The sequence below is a fragment of the Meles meles genome, chromosome 2 (genome assembly GCF_922984935.1).
Source record: "Meles meles chromosome 2, mMelMel3.1 paternal haplotype, whole genome shotgun sequence".
Taxonomy (NCBI): Eukaryota; Metazoa; Chordata; class Mammalia; order Carnivora; family Mustelidae; genus Meles; species Meles meles.
The window spans coordinates 34,245,020-34,264,907 of NC_060067.1; the positions used below are offsets into that span (position 1 = coordinate 34,245,020).

General features: G+C 43.0%; 1 protein-coding gene across 8 annotated transcripts in view; it reads right to left on the reverse strand.

Moving 5' to 3' along the window:
* Window positions 1–19,888, reverse strand: part of LIMCH1 (LIM and calponin homology domains 1) — a 339,903-nt gene that overhangs the window by 74,466 nt on the left and 245,549 nt on the right. For 6 of the 8 annotated variants that reach the window (XM_045996150.1, XM_045996134.1, XM_045996141.1 and 3 more), the window contains exons 7-8: window positions 13,828–14,023; window positions 8,407–8,659 (exon numbers count right to left, since the gene is read on the reverse strand). In XM_045996150.1, the coding sequence (XP_045852106.1) occupies window positions 8,407–8,659; window positions 13,828–14,023 (449 nt within the window). Of the gene's footprint in view, window positions 1–6,819; window positions 7,087–8,406; window positions 8,660–13,827; window positions 14,024–14,405; window positions 14,656–19,888 lie in introns of those variants that run through there. The other 2 variants (XM_045996128.1, XM_045996183.1) reach the window with 2 other exon arrangements.

Below are 19,888 nucleotides of genomic sequence, written 5' to 3' on the forward strand. Positions count from 1 at the left end.
AGTTTTGGTTTTTTGTTTTCATTGGAGGCACGTGGGATAGGAATAGGGTCGAACTGTGTCCATCTGGAATATTCCCACAAACTCTTCTCCCCCTGCTCATAGGCTCAGCCTTGCTTCTAGGTCATTATTATTCTGAGGAATAATAAAATGTTAAAACTTTTTAAAAAATCATTTATTATCTTCTCATTTCAAAAAGATAAGTAAATAAATATCTTGACTCCTAATGCTTACCTACTTTGTATCCAATCTCTAAGAGGGAATCAAGAGTAAATTCTTCATCCTTAAAGGACAACTATCTCAGAAATGAGAAGGAGGAATTAGCTAGGAGTAAATGAACACTTAAACTATGAACCCTGATCAAGCAGGCTGCCTGCTCTCCACTGCTCTGCTCCGTACTGCTCCTGAGGGCAATACGTCTTAAGACGAAAGCAGGACCTTACTCTATCTGATTTTTTTTTGAAAATCAAATCATCTCCAATCATGAGCAGCAAATTCCTTCTTTTCACTGCTGCCACTGTCTTCAATAAAAATTTAAAACCCAGAATTTGGAAGTGGTTGGCAGAATAAATTTATTTCTTAAAATACAAAATCTTGCCCTTTGAGTTGCACACCTGACTCCCAGTGTCCTGCCTGTCCCCTCCTGGACAGTGGTCATGCTCCTTCCCTGCTCCTTAGTCAATGCATCTGGCAAGTACCAACTAGTGTTGGTTGACTAGGGCCATAAAAAATGGCCAATGGATGTCACAGGCCATTGAATTAATGTCTTCAAAAAGGCATTATTTAAAAAGCACAATGTCGATGACAAAGAAAGTGACTAACTTACTGAGGCTGCACTATTGGCTAGACTTCCTTCTAAGTGCTAGTTCATTTAAACCTAACAATAACTCTGCAATGTGAGTGTTATTAGCATCACTATTTTCAGAGAATAGAAACTAGGTTCTAGGTTCAGAAATTTGCCCAAGGTCAAAGTGCCAGTCCTTAAGTTAAAATTCAAGCCCAGGCTGTCTGGCTCCAGAGGTTCTGTTTGTAACCACTATACTGGGTGTTAAACAAAAGACCTGGCCAGGAACGGTATTGAAAGCAGAACATAATAAAAAAATAAGTTATTATCATGACTATGGGAGTAGGAGAAAGAGAAGTATTTTGCTTACTAAATAAAGAGATCTGTGAGTTGTGCTTAGATTGGAGTTGTGATTTGCATTGCTGGGCACAGGCAGCCACATTTTGCTAGGATTAATGATAGCAGAATGCTAACTCATCACACCTCACAATGCTCGCACAGCGCTTTACAGTTTACAAAGCGCTTTCAAACTCATTATCTCATCTCAGCTGATCCGACTCCAAGTTCAGGGGGAGTGGACCCCTTGCTTGAACCTCTTATATTCAAAAGCAGCACTCTTTTCATTTTTTGGGCCAGGGGTCATGGGTTACCATCTCCCCCCCCAACTCAGGCAGACTTCTTTAGAATAAAACATATGCATTTATGCAAATGGCCATGCCAATTTGTGATGCCAATCTGAGCAGGGAGAATCTGGTGTTCTCTGGATCACAGGAGCCCAAGCCCGGCTACAAATTCCCCGGGGTGCTTCTTTTTAGGCTAAATGCCCAGCATAGCAGCACTTGTTTCAAGGGATCTCAATTTAGATGTGTGGACTTCAAAAAAAAAGGGGGGGGGTGGTAAAGAAAGCTTTCTGTATCCCTGGCCACAGAAAGCCACTCCCTGCCCAGTTGAAAAGAAAAACGGTCACAATGACTGATTTTCCGCTACTTGCTTGGATCCTGTGATATCAGAGTTTCCAGGCAGACTCAGGGGTTGGGGGGAGATAATAACACAAAATCTGAACTCATACTTTTGGCCTCGCAGTAATGCATACTGTGTATAAAGAAGATATGTAGGATTGTGTTCTCAGGTGTCTAGTTACTGAAATTCTTCAGTGGCCTTTTATAAATGTGTTTTAATTTTTCCCTGAGGCACCTTAAGGGCAGTCTGTTGTAAAGCTTCGGTATGTCCTACTCGGGTTTTCAACAATTATGACTCTCCGAGCACCTGGTATATTTCAGCTAGGCTAACCACCGCAATAACGCTGTGAGATAGGAATTCTCATGTCTACTGAGTAGAGGAGAACACTGAGGCTTCTAGTTCCAGTCATCTGAATGTAGGTAAATGAAGTGAATTTCAGGGGCAGACTCAGGTTACCTGGCTTGATATTCATGGGGGAGGTTTGACGCTTTGATTTTTTTTTTTTCAAGCCATTCATAGGTGAGTCACTTTGGGAAGGAGGGGCTGCTCGGCTGGGCACAGCTCGCAGGGCCACTCAGAAGGAATACAGGTCAGTGTGAGACGAGAAATGCCCAGCCTTGCCTCCAGCCTAGTAACTGTGCCTGGCTTCATCTCAAACAAGTGAAGCTATCTTGGTAGGACAGGTTATGGGCTCGAAGCAGGTGACGGGGGAAGAAAAAGCTCTTGGCTCAAACTTACAGGTTTCAAAGTGAATGAGATAGTAATTGAACTGAAGGAAGAACCAGCATTTTCCTTCACCCCTTTTCCCTTGGTACCACACAAGCAGCCAGCCCAGACTGGCGGCGAGGCTGTTCTACTGAAAGAAACTGGGCTCTCCTGGGAATGTCAGGGGCAATACCAGAAACTTCCCGGCTCACCCGGTGCCCACACAGTGCGGCCACAACTAGAGTCACAGAGGCCCCTGCAAGCGAAGTGTGTGTCTGCTCCTGATCCCCAAGGATCTGTTCAGCAACAACCAGGGACACAGGCGTCTGCTGAGTAGGGGTGTAGAGGACGTGTCTAACACTTAACTGCATCAACTCTTTCCTCTAAAGATTTCGAAAATGTCTATTGTTCCTGGGAGGGTTTTTTGTCTTTTGTTTTTTTTGTTTTGCCCTCTGTAATTAATTACTATGTGGTTGAGAAGATCCACAGACCAGCAGAAAAGACTGAGTGCTGAGACATATGAAAACAATTAGAAAAGAAGTACAATCACGTGAAACCTATAATTCAGTTAAAAAAAAAAGTTTACTTCTCCAATGGGAAACACCAAGTAAGAGACCTCAAATCTCCATGGCATTTTAATTCAGGGGAAGTGAATCTTGGTTCCCATTTTATCCTCTTAAAAACAGAAATCTTAGCTTTTTGGGCAGAGTCTCATATTTTGGGGTAATTAAGCTAACTTAATCATCAACTAAAATAGAAGCAAAAGGAGTTTATACACTTCTTACTTCAATGGTGACTCTAATGCATATTAAACTGCACATATTTATTAAGAAGCCCTATTTTCTGTCCCTTGATGCTAAGATACCTCCTAATATACGGTTTGACAGGAAGCTTGGGACTTCTGGGCTTCAAAAGTTACACAAAAATAGAATGCCAGGCACTCTTGCTCCTTTTTATATACAAGGAGGTGTTTGAGAGTACTTGGGACAAAAACAACAAGAAAACAGTCTATAGAAATAAAGCCTTGTTCTCTGTCTGTGTACCTCCTCCTTGCCTATGACTTGATATTATTACCCATCTCTTCAAACACAGATTTTTCCAGCTAAGAAATGGGCCACAAAATATATGCTGGGCCTCTTGCTGGGTTCAAAGATGTGGTAGTCAGAATCCATCTGGATGGCAAAGACAGGAGATGGAGGTTAAATGTTTCAAGAGACATCAGCATATTTACATATTTTGTATTCTTATTTTCCAGATACCAAGAAGCCTTTTCATCTTTATGTGTTTCATTCCAGTTAAGCTACTTTCTGCCACATGAAAAGCAGGATAAACTTAGCATGACTCTCCACTCTGAGGAAGGCTGCAGAAAGTAAGTGACAGGGACACAGACAGGCAAGGCTAGTGACACAGGATATATAAACCCTATAAGAGAGAGCTAGCCGCTCTCTGCTAACCATCTGCCAACAAATGAATTCTGGGTGTTTGGAGCAGCTGTGTCACATTGCTGTTGGGGACCTTCTCTGGGAATATACACAATTTTCCTGAACCCAATTTTTAAGCCAGAAGATCTCAGGTGTGATGATATTAAGAGACCTGGGAATTTCTGCTTAATGTAGCTGACTTGGATAAAATATGTAAACAATGCAGCCAGATAACAGGCAACATGGACAGGAGCAAAGAGTCCCACATAAATATAATATTCATCCATCAGAATGACATTTGTAAACTAATCACAATTCTGGGTTTGCACACAGAATGGGAACCATCATAAAAGATTTCAATATTTCATTACAAAATAAACCTCGCAGTTACTGACACAGCACACCCACGGAATTTCCAGTCTTGTCCAATCTCTTCTTTTCTCTCTGTCACCATGACTCCTGCATATGCTGACTTAGCTTAATGAGGCTCCCCACTCATCTCCTGTTGCTCTTTTGGATACTCTAAAGATGATACAGAGATTCCTTGAAAAATTAAAAATACATCTATCATATGATCTGGCAATCCCACTTCTGGCTATTGATCCAAAACTACAGAAGTCAGGACCCATAAGAGATAGTAGCACTCCCATGTTCATTGCCATACTATGCACAATAGCCAAGATGTGAAAATAATCTAAATGTCCATTGATGGATGAATGGAAGAAAATGTGACATTTACATATAATGCAATATTGTTTGGTCTTTTAAAAGAAGAAAACTCTGCACTATGTGATAATATAGATGAACCTTGAGGACATTCTGCTACGTGAAATAAGCTAGTCACAGAAGGAAAAAGGCTGCATGATTCCTCTTACACGTCATATCTAAGAGTCAAATGCGTAGCATCAAAGAGTAGAATGGTGGTTGCCAGCGGCTGAGGCAGGAGGAAATGGGGAGTTCTAATCAGTGGGCATAAAGTTTCAGTTAGCAGGATGAATAAATTCTAGAGATCTACTGTACAACATCGTATTGAGAGTTAACAAAACTCTGGAACAATTCAAGATTTGTTCAGAGGGGAGATCTCATGCTAAGTGTTCTTATCACAGTAAAACAAAAAATTTTTAAATGGAAGAAGGTAGTACAGGATATGGAAGAAGAAACCCAAACAGCCAATACACATGTGATATTCAACCAGATTGGTAATTATAGAAAAATCAGTTTTAAAAATGAGATTCATTTTAACCAAGTGGAGTAGTAATTTTTGAAAATGATAAACAGAAAAAAAATAAGGATCATGGTGTCTTTGGTAAATTTTAGCTTAAAGACTTCTCAGACATGACACAAATGAAGGTATATGTCAAGGATATTAAGATTAATTTTTTTTGGTAAATTCATACTTTTACCTATATTACCTACTCCCACTGGGCCCTAGATTTGAAGACAGAAGGAAAAGTTTGAAAAATGACACATGGTAAGGGGATACTATTCATTTTTGTATTCTTAGCATTGAGCCTAATCTCTGATACAAGTAATGCTAAAATGATGTTGAAAAAATATGTCTGATAAGGTCTTTGTACCAAAATTTTATAGACTATCTGGATTTGATTTTATTTTTTATGATTCTACATTACTCTCCATTATCTCAAAAAACCAGAGATCTGCTTGGAACACAAGCACAACTTTATGGTAAGAGTTTTCTAGAAGCACATATATGTTTAGGATAGATACACTTATCTGTGAGATACCACAGACAGGGAAGAACTATTCCCTTGGTTGTTTTTTGGTTTTAATCAATACAAAGCTACTCTGGGATTAAATCCATATAAGTCAATGCTGGAACTTGCAGTTTAAGAACTAGCCCATATAGCACTAACCACATTTGGAATTGTACAAAGAAATGGGAAATGTTCTGTTAAATGTGTGGGAGGCAGATGTGGTACTGTGGTCAGAACATTTGGATCTGGCCACCAGGTGGGCGGTAACTAGGCTCTCAGACCAGCAAGTCACTTCTCTCACTGATCCTCAGTTTATCTTCTTGAAAATGGGTATGTCACCTACCTCTTCCAATTAAATGGAACAGTAGATGGCAAAGGAATTTCAATTGTCCAAACTGTTAAGAATTTTGATTTGTCAAATAAATTTTGGTCTCATTATGATTTGTTGGGATCTTTGTGGTTATTATGTGAGAAAAATTAACCAGCTTCTCAAAACACTCCCTGAACCTGTACAACTGTAGTTTTCTGTGACTTGGACTGCTGAAGATTTCCATCACACGTGTAATATGAAATCATCCAGATGGATGCTGGTGTCTTTGTTGCAATTAAGTGAAGGAATTACTCCATTCTTTGTTTTTTAAGTCAACATGCTTTAGGAAAGGAGTCAAGTAAGTGCAATCTTACCACTCCCTTGGGACAAAGTAAGTGGGTTTTTGTAAGCCAACCACTCTTTTTTTTTTTTTTCATTTTATTTCTTTTCAGTGTTCTAGAATTCATTGTTTATGCACCCCACCCAGAGCTTCATACCCAACCACTCTTTCTAAAGAGAGCGCTCCCCATTTCAAAGGAACTATTTTCCAATGATGTGTCAAGTAAGATAAGAGCCATTTAGGAGCAGCGTGAAAATTAACAAGCCGCAAACAGTTGAAAAATAAAATGTTATTGCTAGGTAAATCCCACAGCCCACAAATGACTAACTACTAATCCTAACGATCTAATCAAGCAGCAAGAAGCTCACTCTTTGCCTCCATTTAGAATAACGAAGTTCTTGGTGGAGACACGCCCCCAGGGGCAAAGACTCACAGCTACTACTATTTGCTTGAGGAGAGGATAAGAGAGCTGCAGAGGGGAAAGCAGGAAGTGGGAAACAGGGTGGAAACTCCAACAAGCCAGACGGATTCCAAACCCCAGGCATGCACAAAGGCAGCCAGGCCAGCCTTCGGCCTGCAGAGCTAACCTGGCAAAGCGCTGTGCCGCAGACATGACCTTGATTCCAGCTTGTTCTAGCCTTCTGCGCTTTTGGATTTCAACAGCATCTTTTCCTTCAGACTTGGGAGCTGGGGCTGCCACAGCCCCCTCTAGAGAAGGCTGCTCCTGACCACTGCCCGTGGGTAGTTCTAACCCACCATCAGAAGGCTTCCCACCAGGATCCACTGGGCCAACTGGGTCCTCTTCACAAGGAGACCCCACTTCACTTCCCTCTTCCTCTATCGTTTCAGGATAGCTAGTGAGTTAGACAAGATGGTTTACCAAACTAAAAGCCTGGGCTGGGGAGCAAGCCATATGTCATCTCCTGGTCATACTGATATTACATTTCACTTAAAAAAAAAAAAAAAGTCATAGCATGCAGTATGATCCTGGTAATGTGAAGAAAGTCAAATGTTGCCATTAATTTGTTAATAAATACAATTCATTATAATCTCAACAGTAGGAGCTCTTTCAAAGCTGATATTGAAAGGCAAAAGCCTTTTCTGCTGGAAAGATAAAAGTCATGTTTTACTGAATCATCAAAACCTTTAATAAAGTGTCTATTCGATAATATTCATAGATAATAAAGGTGGGTTATTAGAAAGAAGCATGCAGTGATCGGAGTGGTTTTGCTCAAAGGGTTAGACTACATGGTAAGTTTCTTTTACTAGACTCCAAGGTTCTTGAAGGCAGGAACTCTATTTACTACTGGGTCCCTGGTGCCTAAAAGACCGCCTAGCATGTAGTAGGTGTTGAATAAAAACCTGCTGACTAAATGAATGCCAAATATAAAGACATAATCAGAGTTTAGGGGAAATCCCCGCTTGCTTCTCCAAAGAGACAAGCAGCTCAATGTATCTTCCATTTACTAGGAGTTTCTCTCCATGTGATTCTGAAGCATGTCTCATGCATCCTGCCCATATTTGAGCTTGTATCTAAATAATCATGTATCTAGATTTAAGAAAAAGTCGTCTCGCAGAAAGATATGGCTTTCTGCACCAAATGTAGCAGGAGCAGGAGTCAGGCAGTCTCCTCAGAAATACATAGATGATGATCTGCTCTCCCTGTCTTCTCACTAGAACCGATTTCAAAATCGTGCTCGTTGGACAAGGATCTGTTGAGTACCTACTGTGTGGCAGGCACTGTTCTCTATGCCTTCATGAAGCTTCGATTCCATCATCACAGTCTCTCTCCAAAGAACCATCCTGCCTCCCGCCATTTGCAATCTTATGTCAAAAGTTCTGGAATGGTTATCTGAGCTCAATGGTGTGCCAAAGAACCATCCTGCCTTCCGCCATTTGCAATCTTACGTCAAAAGTTCTGGAATGGTTATCTGAGCTCAATGGTGTGCCAAAGAACCATCCTGCCTTCCGCCATTTGCAATCTTATGTCAAAAGTTCTGGAATGGTTATCTGAGCTCAGTGGTGTGCCAAAGAACCATCCTGCCTTCCGCCATTTGCAATCTTACGTCAAAAGTTCTGGAATGGTTATCTGAGCTCAATGATGTGAGGGTGCTCTTTTCCCTTTACTGCTAGTGCTCAAGCCAGGACTGGGGGCAGCCTAGCTCAGGCCTTACCTGAAGGGCCTCTCCCCACCAAGGGGGGAGGTGGCAGTATTCCAGCTCTTCCGATTTTCCTCTCGCTCTGCTTTCTTCTTCCTCAGAGGAGCAGGGACGTAGGCCGTCTGATTGCTTTTGTTTGGGAGGTACTGGTTAAAAGGCACTGCTGATTTCGGCTCACCATGGGAAGTCCGCCTTGCAGACATGTCATCCTTCTTCACATCCGGCAGCTTCCGGTGGGGCAAGTCGGGTTCAGAGTCACTTCCTCTCCCTGGGGAAGAGAGGATGGGTCCTAAGAACGTGTTCAGGGCTCACAGAAAAGTTCCTGATGGCCAGTCAGGATGTATTAGGGATGTGGTAGATCTGTGGGTTCTGAGATCCCTTCCTTAAGTGATTCACTTAACGAATCTTAAATTACTCTATTCTGGGAAAAGCTCTGAGCTCAAATCAGGGGGAAAAAATCCAGTTGAAAAAACAGAGGTAAGCCTAATTGTATCTGAGAATTATGATTCGTAACACATTTGCAGCAGAATGAGAGGCTGCTAAGATTCTTCAAATCTTGAAAGAAAAGACATAAATCAACTTATGGAGTTTTCACTGAGCACCTGTCATAGTGTGTCTTACGCTGTGCTAGATATTCACACAAATAAGAATTATAAAGGATTCTGGTTTTATAAAGGAAATGTCATAAAATGACATTTTGTCTTGGAGGTACCTTTTTATTTTAAAGATTTTACTTATTTATTTATTTATTTAACAGACAGGGATCACAAGTAGGAAGACACGCAGGTGGATAGGGGTGGGGGGAAAGCAGGCTCCCTGCTGAGCAGAGCACCTGATGTGGGGCTTGATCCCAGGACACTGAGATCATGACCTGAGGCGAAGGCAGAGGCTTAACCCACTGAGCCACCCAGGCGCCCCTTGGAGGTACCTTTAACCAATCTATGAAACACCTGAAGAACGTCAGTTATCTTCAAGGAGCCAAGACAAATAAGAAGAATAGGAATTCAGAAAAGTGGCAAATTGAGATCAGACCAAGGGTTTGCCTTTCAGGAAGTAGTTTGATTTCAATAAATGAATATTCCTTTACATCAGAGCTCTTCCTGGTACCCATAGCTGGAAGCTACCCTTTCGATCTTATATTATTTATAGTATTGATCACAGCGTCTTTGCACCCAGTGGGCGTCCTCAAATCATCCAATGAATAAATGAATTGGTTTGGCTTCAAGAGCGTTTCAGGCAACATAAACGAATTCAATGTTGCCCAACCAGTTTGGGGGGCAAGAGCTCCAATAATTATATTGTATCCCTGTTTCCTGTGTCTCATCTCACTTGATTGGTAAGACCTACGAGAGTGAAGCCATCATTAAAACAAGCACTACCATTACAGAAGCCGCCGCGGGAGAGTTGGTTGGAAACTCTTAACTAAGGAGAGTGATCTGTCCCTAGCAAGCTGTGGGCTCCGAGGCGGGTTCGATCACTCTTGCCCATCCTCTTCTGTAAAAATTGTAATGAAATTATCTGCCCTGGAGATCAAATGATTTAATGGCTTTTAAAAGACTTTACAAGTTCAAAGCATTGACCATAAACAAGTTGCTCATTGTTGTGGAGGAAATATGCAGTTATGAATTATTCATGGCACTTGCTTTCAGCCTCCCTTCTGAAGTTTTGACCATTTCGGTACTTGCTGGTTTTTGATTCCTGGCTTAGCACTTTCCCACACCAAGTCTTGCATCAAGGGTATCCACCTGTCTCAGTGTCCCAGTAAAATGTGTAGAGGCCCCTGTGAGATGCTTTATAAACAAACGCTAACACTACCTTCCCTTGCCAGATTCTTAGGTTTGTTTACTGGTTTGATATTATCCCCATTTTACAGAGGTGGAAACCGAAACTCAGAGAGGCAGAATGCCTGGTATGCCGTAGGTCAGGACTTCCGATTTCCATTCTCCAGACCCCGGCCCAAAGCTCCTTCCTCTGTGACGCGCTTCTCTTGGAGAAATGTCCAAGAGATATTTCTTTTTTTTTTTTTTAATATTTTATTTATTTGACAGAGAGAAATCACAACTAGGCAGAGAGGCACGCAGAGAGAGAGGAGGAAGCAGGCTCCCCTTGGAGCAGAGAGCCCGATGTGGGGCTCGATCCCAGGACCCTGGGATCATGACCTGAGCCAAAGGCAGAGGCTTTAACTCACTGAGCCACCCAGGCGCCCCTCCAAGAGATATTTCTTAAAGCATCCTGACTAGGGGAAGCGCTACACTTTCTCGAATAAACGAACAAAAGAAAAGGATTCTTCCACCAACTGTGAGGGCTTAGTAAAGAATCAAGAGTTGTCTCCATTTTCTGATGCCTAAAATCCTATAATCTTTGAACCTTCTCTGTGTACAGTATCTAAAGACATATTATCTGTAATTATCTTAGAGAAAGTCTCAAAATGGGCTGTTTAACACATACACAGATCATCCTCTTCCTTCCCACAGTGACTCTTTGATAAACACCTTCAAGAGACAGTTCAAGAAAAGTTACTTTGCAGATGCCTGAGGCAGAGTGACTCAGTTGAAAGGAGAAAGTTTTCTGGACTTAGAGGCCAGGGTCTAATTTTGGCTCCGTCCTACTAGCTGGGTAGCTCTGTAAAATTTAAGCCCTCCGTAACACAGGGTCCTCACTGGACAACGTGGAGACGATACCACAGCCCTCACAGGTCATTGTGAGGATCCAAGGGGATGGCGCAAAGCACTTAGACGTGGCTGATGTGCCACACCCTCGGTAAACACTAGGAATCTTCTCGAAGGCCAGGACTTCAAAAGAGTTGGCCTTCTTCCCAAAAATACAGATATATAGCACAGTGGCTTCGCTCTTTATGCCCAAAGTAAGGAAATGACAATACAGCACATGATGATGATGACATTACTTTATCAAAGTCTGAGCCTACTGTTTCAGGGACTACATTTCTCTCCCTTCCAGAAATTAGGAGGGAGCTTTCTTTTATTCCCCATATTTTGGCCATCTACACCCCTAGCCCTTGGCTTTCTCATCTTCCTCAAACACTTTAATTTCTCTCATTCCTTCTTTCTCTCCTTCAACTCATCTTTTCTATGAAAGAATATTCATTTAACAAAATATATCGTATTTCTAAACTGTGTTCTGAATTTTAAAAGCATCTGAGTCAAAGGATTTGTATTTCCTCTTCAGTGAAGTCCATTAAGTGGCCTCAGGAGGACGCTAGGAGAGGTTAGGGGAGAACCGGCACCTGCGTAGCAAGACAGATTGGTGGAACCACACAACATCCTGCCCACGTCGCTCTCAGGTGCAACCCATAGAATCGTGGCACCTCTTATGAGTGTGGCTCTTGACTGTCCCCACTGAACAGGTCAGGGGGCCTCGATAATATTGAAATATTGGCCCAATATGTAACTGGAGAATTTTATGCTAAGATTTTCCCTAGTTGATTGTGAGTCCTTAGGAAATAAATTTTTAAGACTTAAAAAAAAAAAAGTTCTAAATTTGAAAGTGGCAACCTTATGGATTAACATCATTAAAAATATACCATAAATTCTAATAAAACACAACATCTATTTGAATAAAATTATACCACTATTAAGGCAGATTTTTAAAAGTGTGTGTGTGTGTGTTAAAGCTCATTAGGTCTTGATTCGCTTTCAAGATCATAAGCCTGTAGGTATTAGGCTGCTTGGTAAAATGGACGGTGTTATGTGAGGCTCGATTTCCTATTATTCTTTACATGGAAAAATATTTATAAAAAGACTCTAGCTTATCAACCTTAATTGGTGCAAACGAAATTGTGCCTCACCACATATTAGTACAATATTAGTAATTACCATCTCAAATCCCTTCAAGATGTCGCTCATTATAAACTCTAAATCCTTGAAGCTGTGACAGAATATAGGATCTATGTTACCACTTATAAAATCAAGAGGAAGAAAATAATAATTTTTTTAAAAAAGCAATCAAAATAATATGAAATGGTCAGGTTCAGATATGTTTTGTGAAAGGAAATCTACCTTTCGGTTATGTTAGAGCTCAGTTAGGTCATGTACTTGGTATTGTAACTTCTAATACTGTGGGTGGGACTTAAGATGGCATAGAAAATCTTAGAAATATTTTTCAAGCAGCTCACAATGCACCATGGAATTCTTTTGGAGTCACATACTATGTGGCCCTGGGGCTAATCTATTTGTTGGAAAGCTGAAGTACTGAACAAAAGCATTAGTTAGGTCACTCCAGAATCTAAAAAATTTATTCGGTAAACAGAAGTTGTGGGCAAATTAGGTTTAAGAGTTTAAGTTTTGGACTCACACTTCTTGAGGCTAACATTGTTACACTACTTAATGACAGCGATATTTGTCACTTAGGAACTTGAGGACAATTACTTAACCTCTGTACGGTTCATCTGTAAAATACAGATAAAGAATGTCTCAGAGCCCGGGGTGGGGATGGGGAGACTATGTACCTCCTTTGTACTCTGGGCTAAGGACTAAGTGAGATGCTAGGTGTCAAGTAATTAATTCAGGACCTAGGCACATTAAATACTCAAGTATTGTAGATAGAGTTTTACAGCTGCAAGGGATCTTTCAGCCTTATAAGGGAATTTTCAGCTCAGAGATAAGCTGTAAGTCTCTAGAAGTATTAGCATCTATCAAGCAATGCATTAAAAAAATAGAAACAAATAAAAAATACCCCACAGGCCTTAGTGCCTTCCTGCAAGTTTATATATGCAGAACCAAGCCATTTTCCCTTCCTAAAAGTACAAAGCTACAAGCTAAGTGACGTAAACAGCTGGAAAATACATATTAAATTTACATCAGGTTGCATGACCACACATTTTTAAAGAAAAAAATGATCACTCCTCACAGGTGACAAAATCCACAGGATTTAACTCAAACCCAGACTCAGAACAAACAGGCAGTCTGGGTTGTATACCCTGGGGGGCCACCTGCACAGCTCCAGGCAACGGTCAGGTATCAGAAGCATCGCACAGATTGTCAAAACCTCGCCAATTCAAGCTTCCCGGGTTCCAGCACCTTCCCAAGTGTGTCTAGTGCATTTCCAGCTTGCTGGAAATCGCCTCATTTTCACGTCTGCCCTGTGGTACTCACACACTTCCCTTCCTCATACTCAGAGCATTTAAACCTTCGGCCCACTTTATGAGCTAAAACGGCCAGTGGCATCTTAATACACTGACCAAGGGAGGGATGATGTAACGTATTTTCCAAGGAAAGAGAGGCTCACTGAGGCAATGCTCAAACCACTGGTGCAGCCAAGCCAAATTTCTAAGGACCACGTAAAACAATAATAAAAACACTTCTCTTCTCCCAGTTTAGAGTTACTGGGTCCCAACAAGGTGGATATGGAGCCCGCCTTCTGTCCACGGGGGTGGATATTCCAATCTAAGATGGGCAGTGCACGACAGCTGCAACCTACCATCGCTGCTTCCCCTGAGGACTACATCTGGTGAAGGGGTCTGCCGGGAACGGGAGCCGAAGGAATCCAGGCTGTCGAAGGAGTCATCTCTGCCGTGGCGAGGGGGAGACAGGGAGTCGCTGCGCTCAGAATCCCAGCAGTCTATGTAGCCGCTGTCTCGGATACTACGTTTAGGACTCTCAATGTCGTCGGTCTCCTGTCCAGAAATAAAACGAGAAGGATTACAGACACTTGAGAAACAGATGGAGAGCCTACGATACGAGGAAAATTGGGCTCCCGAGTGGACTTCAAAAGATCCCGCGTGTGGTGTCGGTATGGAAAAAATTATGGCACGGATTATCACCTACAAGCCAGCATTTCATCCTGCCACCCTTCCCGCTGCCACTTTCCTGAACAGAAAATCATGCACATTTCAAAAGATAATAAATAAATAAAAATAAAAATCCAAGTAGCTCCCAGCCTACTATGTTTAAAAAAAAAATAGAAAGAATGAAGAATAAAAGCTCATTAAGTTTGGATTCACAAGAGTACAGTGACCAACAAAACCCAAACTAAACTCTGAAAACCTTAAACTTGACCTGTCTTTCGGAATCCATAGCCGCATGCCTGCTCTGGGACCCAACCCCTGGTTCGGCCGCACAACTGCTCGTGGTTAGGCTAGCTGGCCAGTGCACACAGCATGTGTTTTTGCCGCAGAATCAGTTCTGTAAAGCCTGGAGCAGCACGCGTCCGTCTCCTGCTACCTTGGAGGGAAATTCCTGCTCTGAAAGGGAGCTATCTTTCCGAGGCAGAAAGTTAAAAAAAAAAAAAAAAAAGGCAATGAAAAATATGCAAAATGCTTTTCCTGATGCCTCAGAAGAATCCAGGCATGCTCTCGCTCCCGGCCAGCTCTTGGCGCTGGGGGAGCTGGAAGCACTCGCGGCTGACCCACATGTTCGGAGCAGGGAGAACAATGGCTGTCTTTGACAGCCTGTGATTATAAATTCTTTCCAGCGCAAGCAGCACATACTAAAACACTGAAACCCCAGCAGCAGAAAGGTCAGTCAAAGCCATCCTCACCCTCCTATTATAATAAAACCCTTGTTCCCACCAGTGTCGTCGCATTCATTACAATTGTCCGGGCTGGTGAAAACAAAAATAACTCCGGTCACTCAAAGATAAACCTCAATTTAATCTCCTCCAGACTGTCGCTTAAAAGCTGGGCTGCGGGGGATGCTGGCAGAGGGGCACGCTCTCATCGGCAAAGACTGGAATGTCACCCCCCGGACGTCCTGGGACACTCTGGAAGGTCCCCTCCGCATTCCCGGTAGAGAGGAAAAATAAACAGATATTCTCTCCCTGGTAGCAATTTTGGAAACTGCTTGAACTGAATGATATGCCCACTGGAGCCCGTGCTGGTTTTCTCCATGCTCCCCAGTGTCCCTGGCACGTTCCCCCGCAGGAGGCATTTGGAGGGGCTGGGGTGGTTATAATTTGCGAGGAACACGGTGCGGAAGTGTGGGGGGTTGCCTGAAGAGAAGGGAGTCAGAGACAGGAGGGCGGGATGGAGAGGAGCACCCTGCCGCCTCCAATAGAGGCCCTGATTAGGACCCCAGAAGAAGAGGTTGTCAGATGGCCTAGGTGAGTGCAGCCTACTGGAACTTCCATTGCAAGGCAGAAATTCCAGTTATGGAAATTAAGGTTGTTTACTTTTAGGTTAAAAGTCAACCGGGACATGAACAAAAAGCCAGGCCTGACTAGCTGCAAAAGGAAGAACTCGCTAACGAACTGAAAAGTATATATTTGAATTAGATATGGTTTTGTGTTTAATTTCTTTGGAAATGCAAGTTATAATCATGGGTTATTTATTCACCAAGAATAGGCCAAATGGTTAAAAAAACATGAAGGCCACTCTTGTCGAATACTTACTATGTGTCTAGGGATACACTGGGTGCTTTTTGCACAGGTATTTAATCCTCACAACCCTACCACGGTGTGGTTACCATCGTCCTCCTTTTTCAGAAGAGGAAAATAAGAATCAGAGAGGTTAAGTAACTTGACTGAGGTCACACAGGAAGCAGCAAAACTGTGATTCTAACACAGGATTCCATCTCCAAATCCCAAAGGGTAAAACCTGCCAATGTTTGGTCATCTTTGGGATGGTCACAGTCACCATTGCCAGCATCCCTCTTCCAACTGCGCGACACTCACTGCCTCCTTGTTCTGTGAATGATGCTAACCTACGTCATGCCCCTTTCCCCAATGCTGTTTATGCCTACATGACCAAGTGATAAATACTGCAAAACAGAGGCAGCTTAGGGCAGGTCAGGAGCTTAGGGCAGGTCTTAGGAGCGCAACTGAGTGAGTTTAAATCTTGCCTCCGCCTCTCATCATCTATAAGACCTCAGGCAAGTTATTTCAGTCTTCTCGCGAGATTTCAGTTTTCTCATCTGTTCAATGGAGCTAATAATACCACCTATCTCGCGGGACTGCTGGGAGGGTTAAACATGTTAACATACAGAGAGCATTCAGAAGAATGCCTGATGCAGAAGAACTCAAAAAGTGTTCACTATGGATGGGGCACCTGGGTGGCTCAGTGGGTTAAGCCTCTGCCTTCAGCTCAGGTCATGATCTCAGGGTCCTGGGATCGAGCCCTGCATCAATCTCTCTGCTCAGCGGGGAGCTTGCTTTCCCCCTTCTCTCTCTGCCTACTTGCAGTCTCTGTCTGTCAAATGAATAAAATCTTTAGAAAAAAAAGAAGTGTTAGCTGTGGGCTATAACTAGTTCCATGTATTTGTTTGGGCATGTAAATGTCAACATGTAAATCACACAGATTTTATGAATGTAGTTAAGGACACAAACTATATATGCACTGATCCTCTTCTATCTCCCTCTCCATTTATACTCCATAACTAGATGCCCTGGGCCTGGGTTCCCATCAGGGAGGGCAGACCCTCAGAGCGAGGCCACTGGTCAAGTCTAGAAATGACACAATGTTATGAGCTGCTTGGCTCAGTGTGACAGACTGGATTTTCAAGAAAATAATAATAATCAGAAATGCTCCTCCAGAGGCCCAAATGTCTTCCCCACCCCTACTACAAACCCACAAGAGAACAGACAGAAAGAAAAAGTCAACATGTCTCTTGGAGCTTCAGCTGCTTTCTCACAGCTTGTTATGGGAAAGAAAAACAGAAAAGCCATTCTGCTCACAACTGTGTAGAAAGCCAAGAATAAAACCACAGATCAAGCAAGAGCTGGAAGCTGAAAGGCATGGCTAGTTTGAAAAGCGAAAAAGAGGCCACCTGTGGTCCCCCTTGGCCAACCCGGTCCCTTGGAACCTCAGGTTTCCGAGGCAAGAAGCTGGTTCTCCAGCCAGAAGTAAAGACGGGGACGTCAGCTGGATGGGCAATTTGACCGGATTCCCTCAAGTCACCCAAAGTTAAGATTTGGGGGAAGAACAAAAGCTATAAACCAGCACAAAGGCCAATGTGGTCTAAATTCTCCTTTGGTGGGGTCTAGTTATGTCATCGATGCTTTTTATCCAGGATCCCAGGAGCTTTCACCTTCTACAGGGAGCACTTCCGGGATAGGAGACAAGACCCAAATCTGTCCACTGTGCTAACTGTGTGTCGTTGTAGTAAATGTGTGTTCATGAATGTGATGAGAACTAGCAACATCTGTGGTATTTTGGGATCATTTCTCTCATCTGTCCCTTTCTTAGCCCTCTTTGTCAGAGATAATGAGAACCAGCTAAGGTTGCTGGGTGACTTACAGTATCTGAGAAACTCCACAGGCTTCTGTGTTATTGCTCAACATTTTCTGCTTCCTCTGTGATTTATAAAGTGGCTAAATCCTATTCTGGAGTGTTTTAGGGTTCTGTTTTTCCAGTCTGACGACCCATCTGCACCTGCCATACTCTGGCTGGGGAAGCTGTTCACTGCTCAGATATTTACGGAGCACCTTCTATGTGTCAAACCCGGTCCTAATGCTGGGGACACAACATTCTGCAAAGTCAATAAATATCCTCACAGGCCTTGTGCTCTAGCAGGAAAGACAAAAGATAAACAGAAAAACTGATAAATGAATACAAAGTTGGGTGGTAAGTACCATGAAAAACTAAGGCAGGTTAAAGGAAGAGAAGCTGACGTTGGTTGCTGTTTTAGACAGAGATCTGTCCTTGCCTATCTCAACACCCCCATCTCTACCCCCCTGTTCTATCTAACACCCCTCACCTCCCGAGACGGTAGTGTATAGGCCAATCATGGTACCCATTACCCCTGGTCATAGAGACTGGTTTGGGACGAGGACCCACACTGGGCCAGAGTACACCCCTAGGGATTCTACAGCTGGGCCTAGAAGGAAGAATGCCCTTGCTTTCTGGGCAAGGAGCTAGAAGCAGGTAATCCTGGAGATGCTGTTGGCAGCTGATGCAAGGCAATCTCAAGGAGAGGTAGGAAGAGATAAGAAAGAGACATAAAATGGAAGGACCTAGATTGCTCATTTTCTAGCTCTGGTCCTCAAGATTCTAAGGCCCCCTTAGTCCCCGTGATTCTTCCTTCCATCTTGATGTTCTCCCAGTTATGCCCCTTTGTTTCACTTTTGTGTCCCCTCTGTTGGAAGACCTGCTCTGACATACCCGGGCTTACTCAAAAGCCACTGTCACTTTGCTTTCAGAGATCTTTTTTTGGCACAGAGCAACAACAACCTGCTATGAATACCCATTATTTGCCAGACGCTTATGCTAAGGGCTCTACACGTGTTACAAGCTGAAAATTTTTAAAATATTTCTTAAAGATTTTATTTATTTATTTTTGAGAGAGAGAGAGAGAAAGAAAGGGTATGAGCACAGGGGAGAGGCAGAGTGAGAGGGAGTAGTAGTCTCCCCACTGAGCAGGGAGCCCTATCTATGTAGGGCTTGGTCCCAGGACCCTGAGACTATGACCTGAGCCAAAGGCAAATGCTTAACTGACTGAGCCACCCAGAAACCCCTATAAGTTGATAATCTTTTTTTACATACATTTTTCTCACTAGAAAAATGAATATAAAATATTTCTGGCTGGTCTCCTTTATGAAAGAAAACATTTTCATTCCAAATTTATTACAGCCTGTATCTGTGCCGAAGCAATTCTAGTTATCTCTGCCATATCTGCTCCCCATTTCTTCTCCAGTGAAAACACCCAGAGTTTTTAGCTGAAATACAGTCTACCTTTCCCAAGTCTTTCCTTGCAGGTAGGTAGGGATGTGTAACCAAGTTTAGGCCAATAGGATGTGAGCAGAGGAGTAACGTACGACTCAGGACACATGTGTTTAAAGGGAGGGCAGAGGTCCTTCTTCTCCTCATCCCTCCTCTCTCCTGGCTCAAATGTGGATATGACGGGTAAAGCTAGTACAGCCATGGTGGAAGCTGAGAACCCAAGGACAGAGGATGTTGGAGTCAAAGGACAGAAGGACCCTGGGTCCCTGATGATCACCTGCCCACTGGGTCCAGAGATCGAGCCCCGCATCGGCCTCTCTGCTCCGCGGGGAGCCTGCTTGCTCCTCTCTCTCTGCCTGCCTCTCTGCCTACTTGTGATCTCTCTGTCAAATAAATAAATAAAATCTTTTAAAAAAATAAATAAATAAATAAAATTCATCTTATTTAAGCCACATTTAGAGTTTTCTACCTGTCCCAGTCAAACACAACTTTAATGGATAAAATGAAATAGTATCTATTCCAGATAAACTAGTATCTCCAGGCCCTGGATCTCTCTATCTGGGAGGTTCAGGTCAAGGACTCTCTACTTTATTCAGAGGCCTGGGAGTACGACAGCTGGCCGTCCAGTGACGCCACAGTGTTCGTGATACCGAGTACTCGCTCCTGTCCTGTGAGATTATACTACGTTCATTAAAGAAAGGGAACAGCTGCTAGCAACGACTGGTCATTTCAAGGCAGCTGATGTAACAAGGATCAGCTCAGTATGGTCTCAACAGAAGGGTTGCTGAAGGAACCACAGCCGCGCGGAGTGCAGAGGAGCTGGGCCAGTGGCGGGAAGGAATGTCCATGATGGGAATGAAACAGGTTCCAAGGGGATCCAGCAAAGAA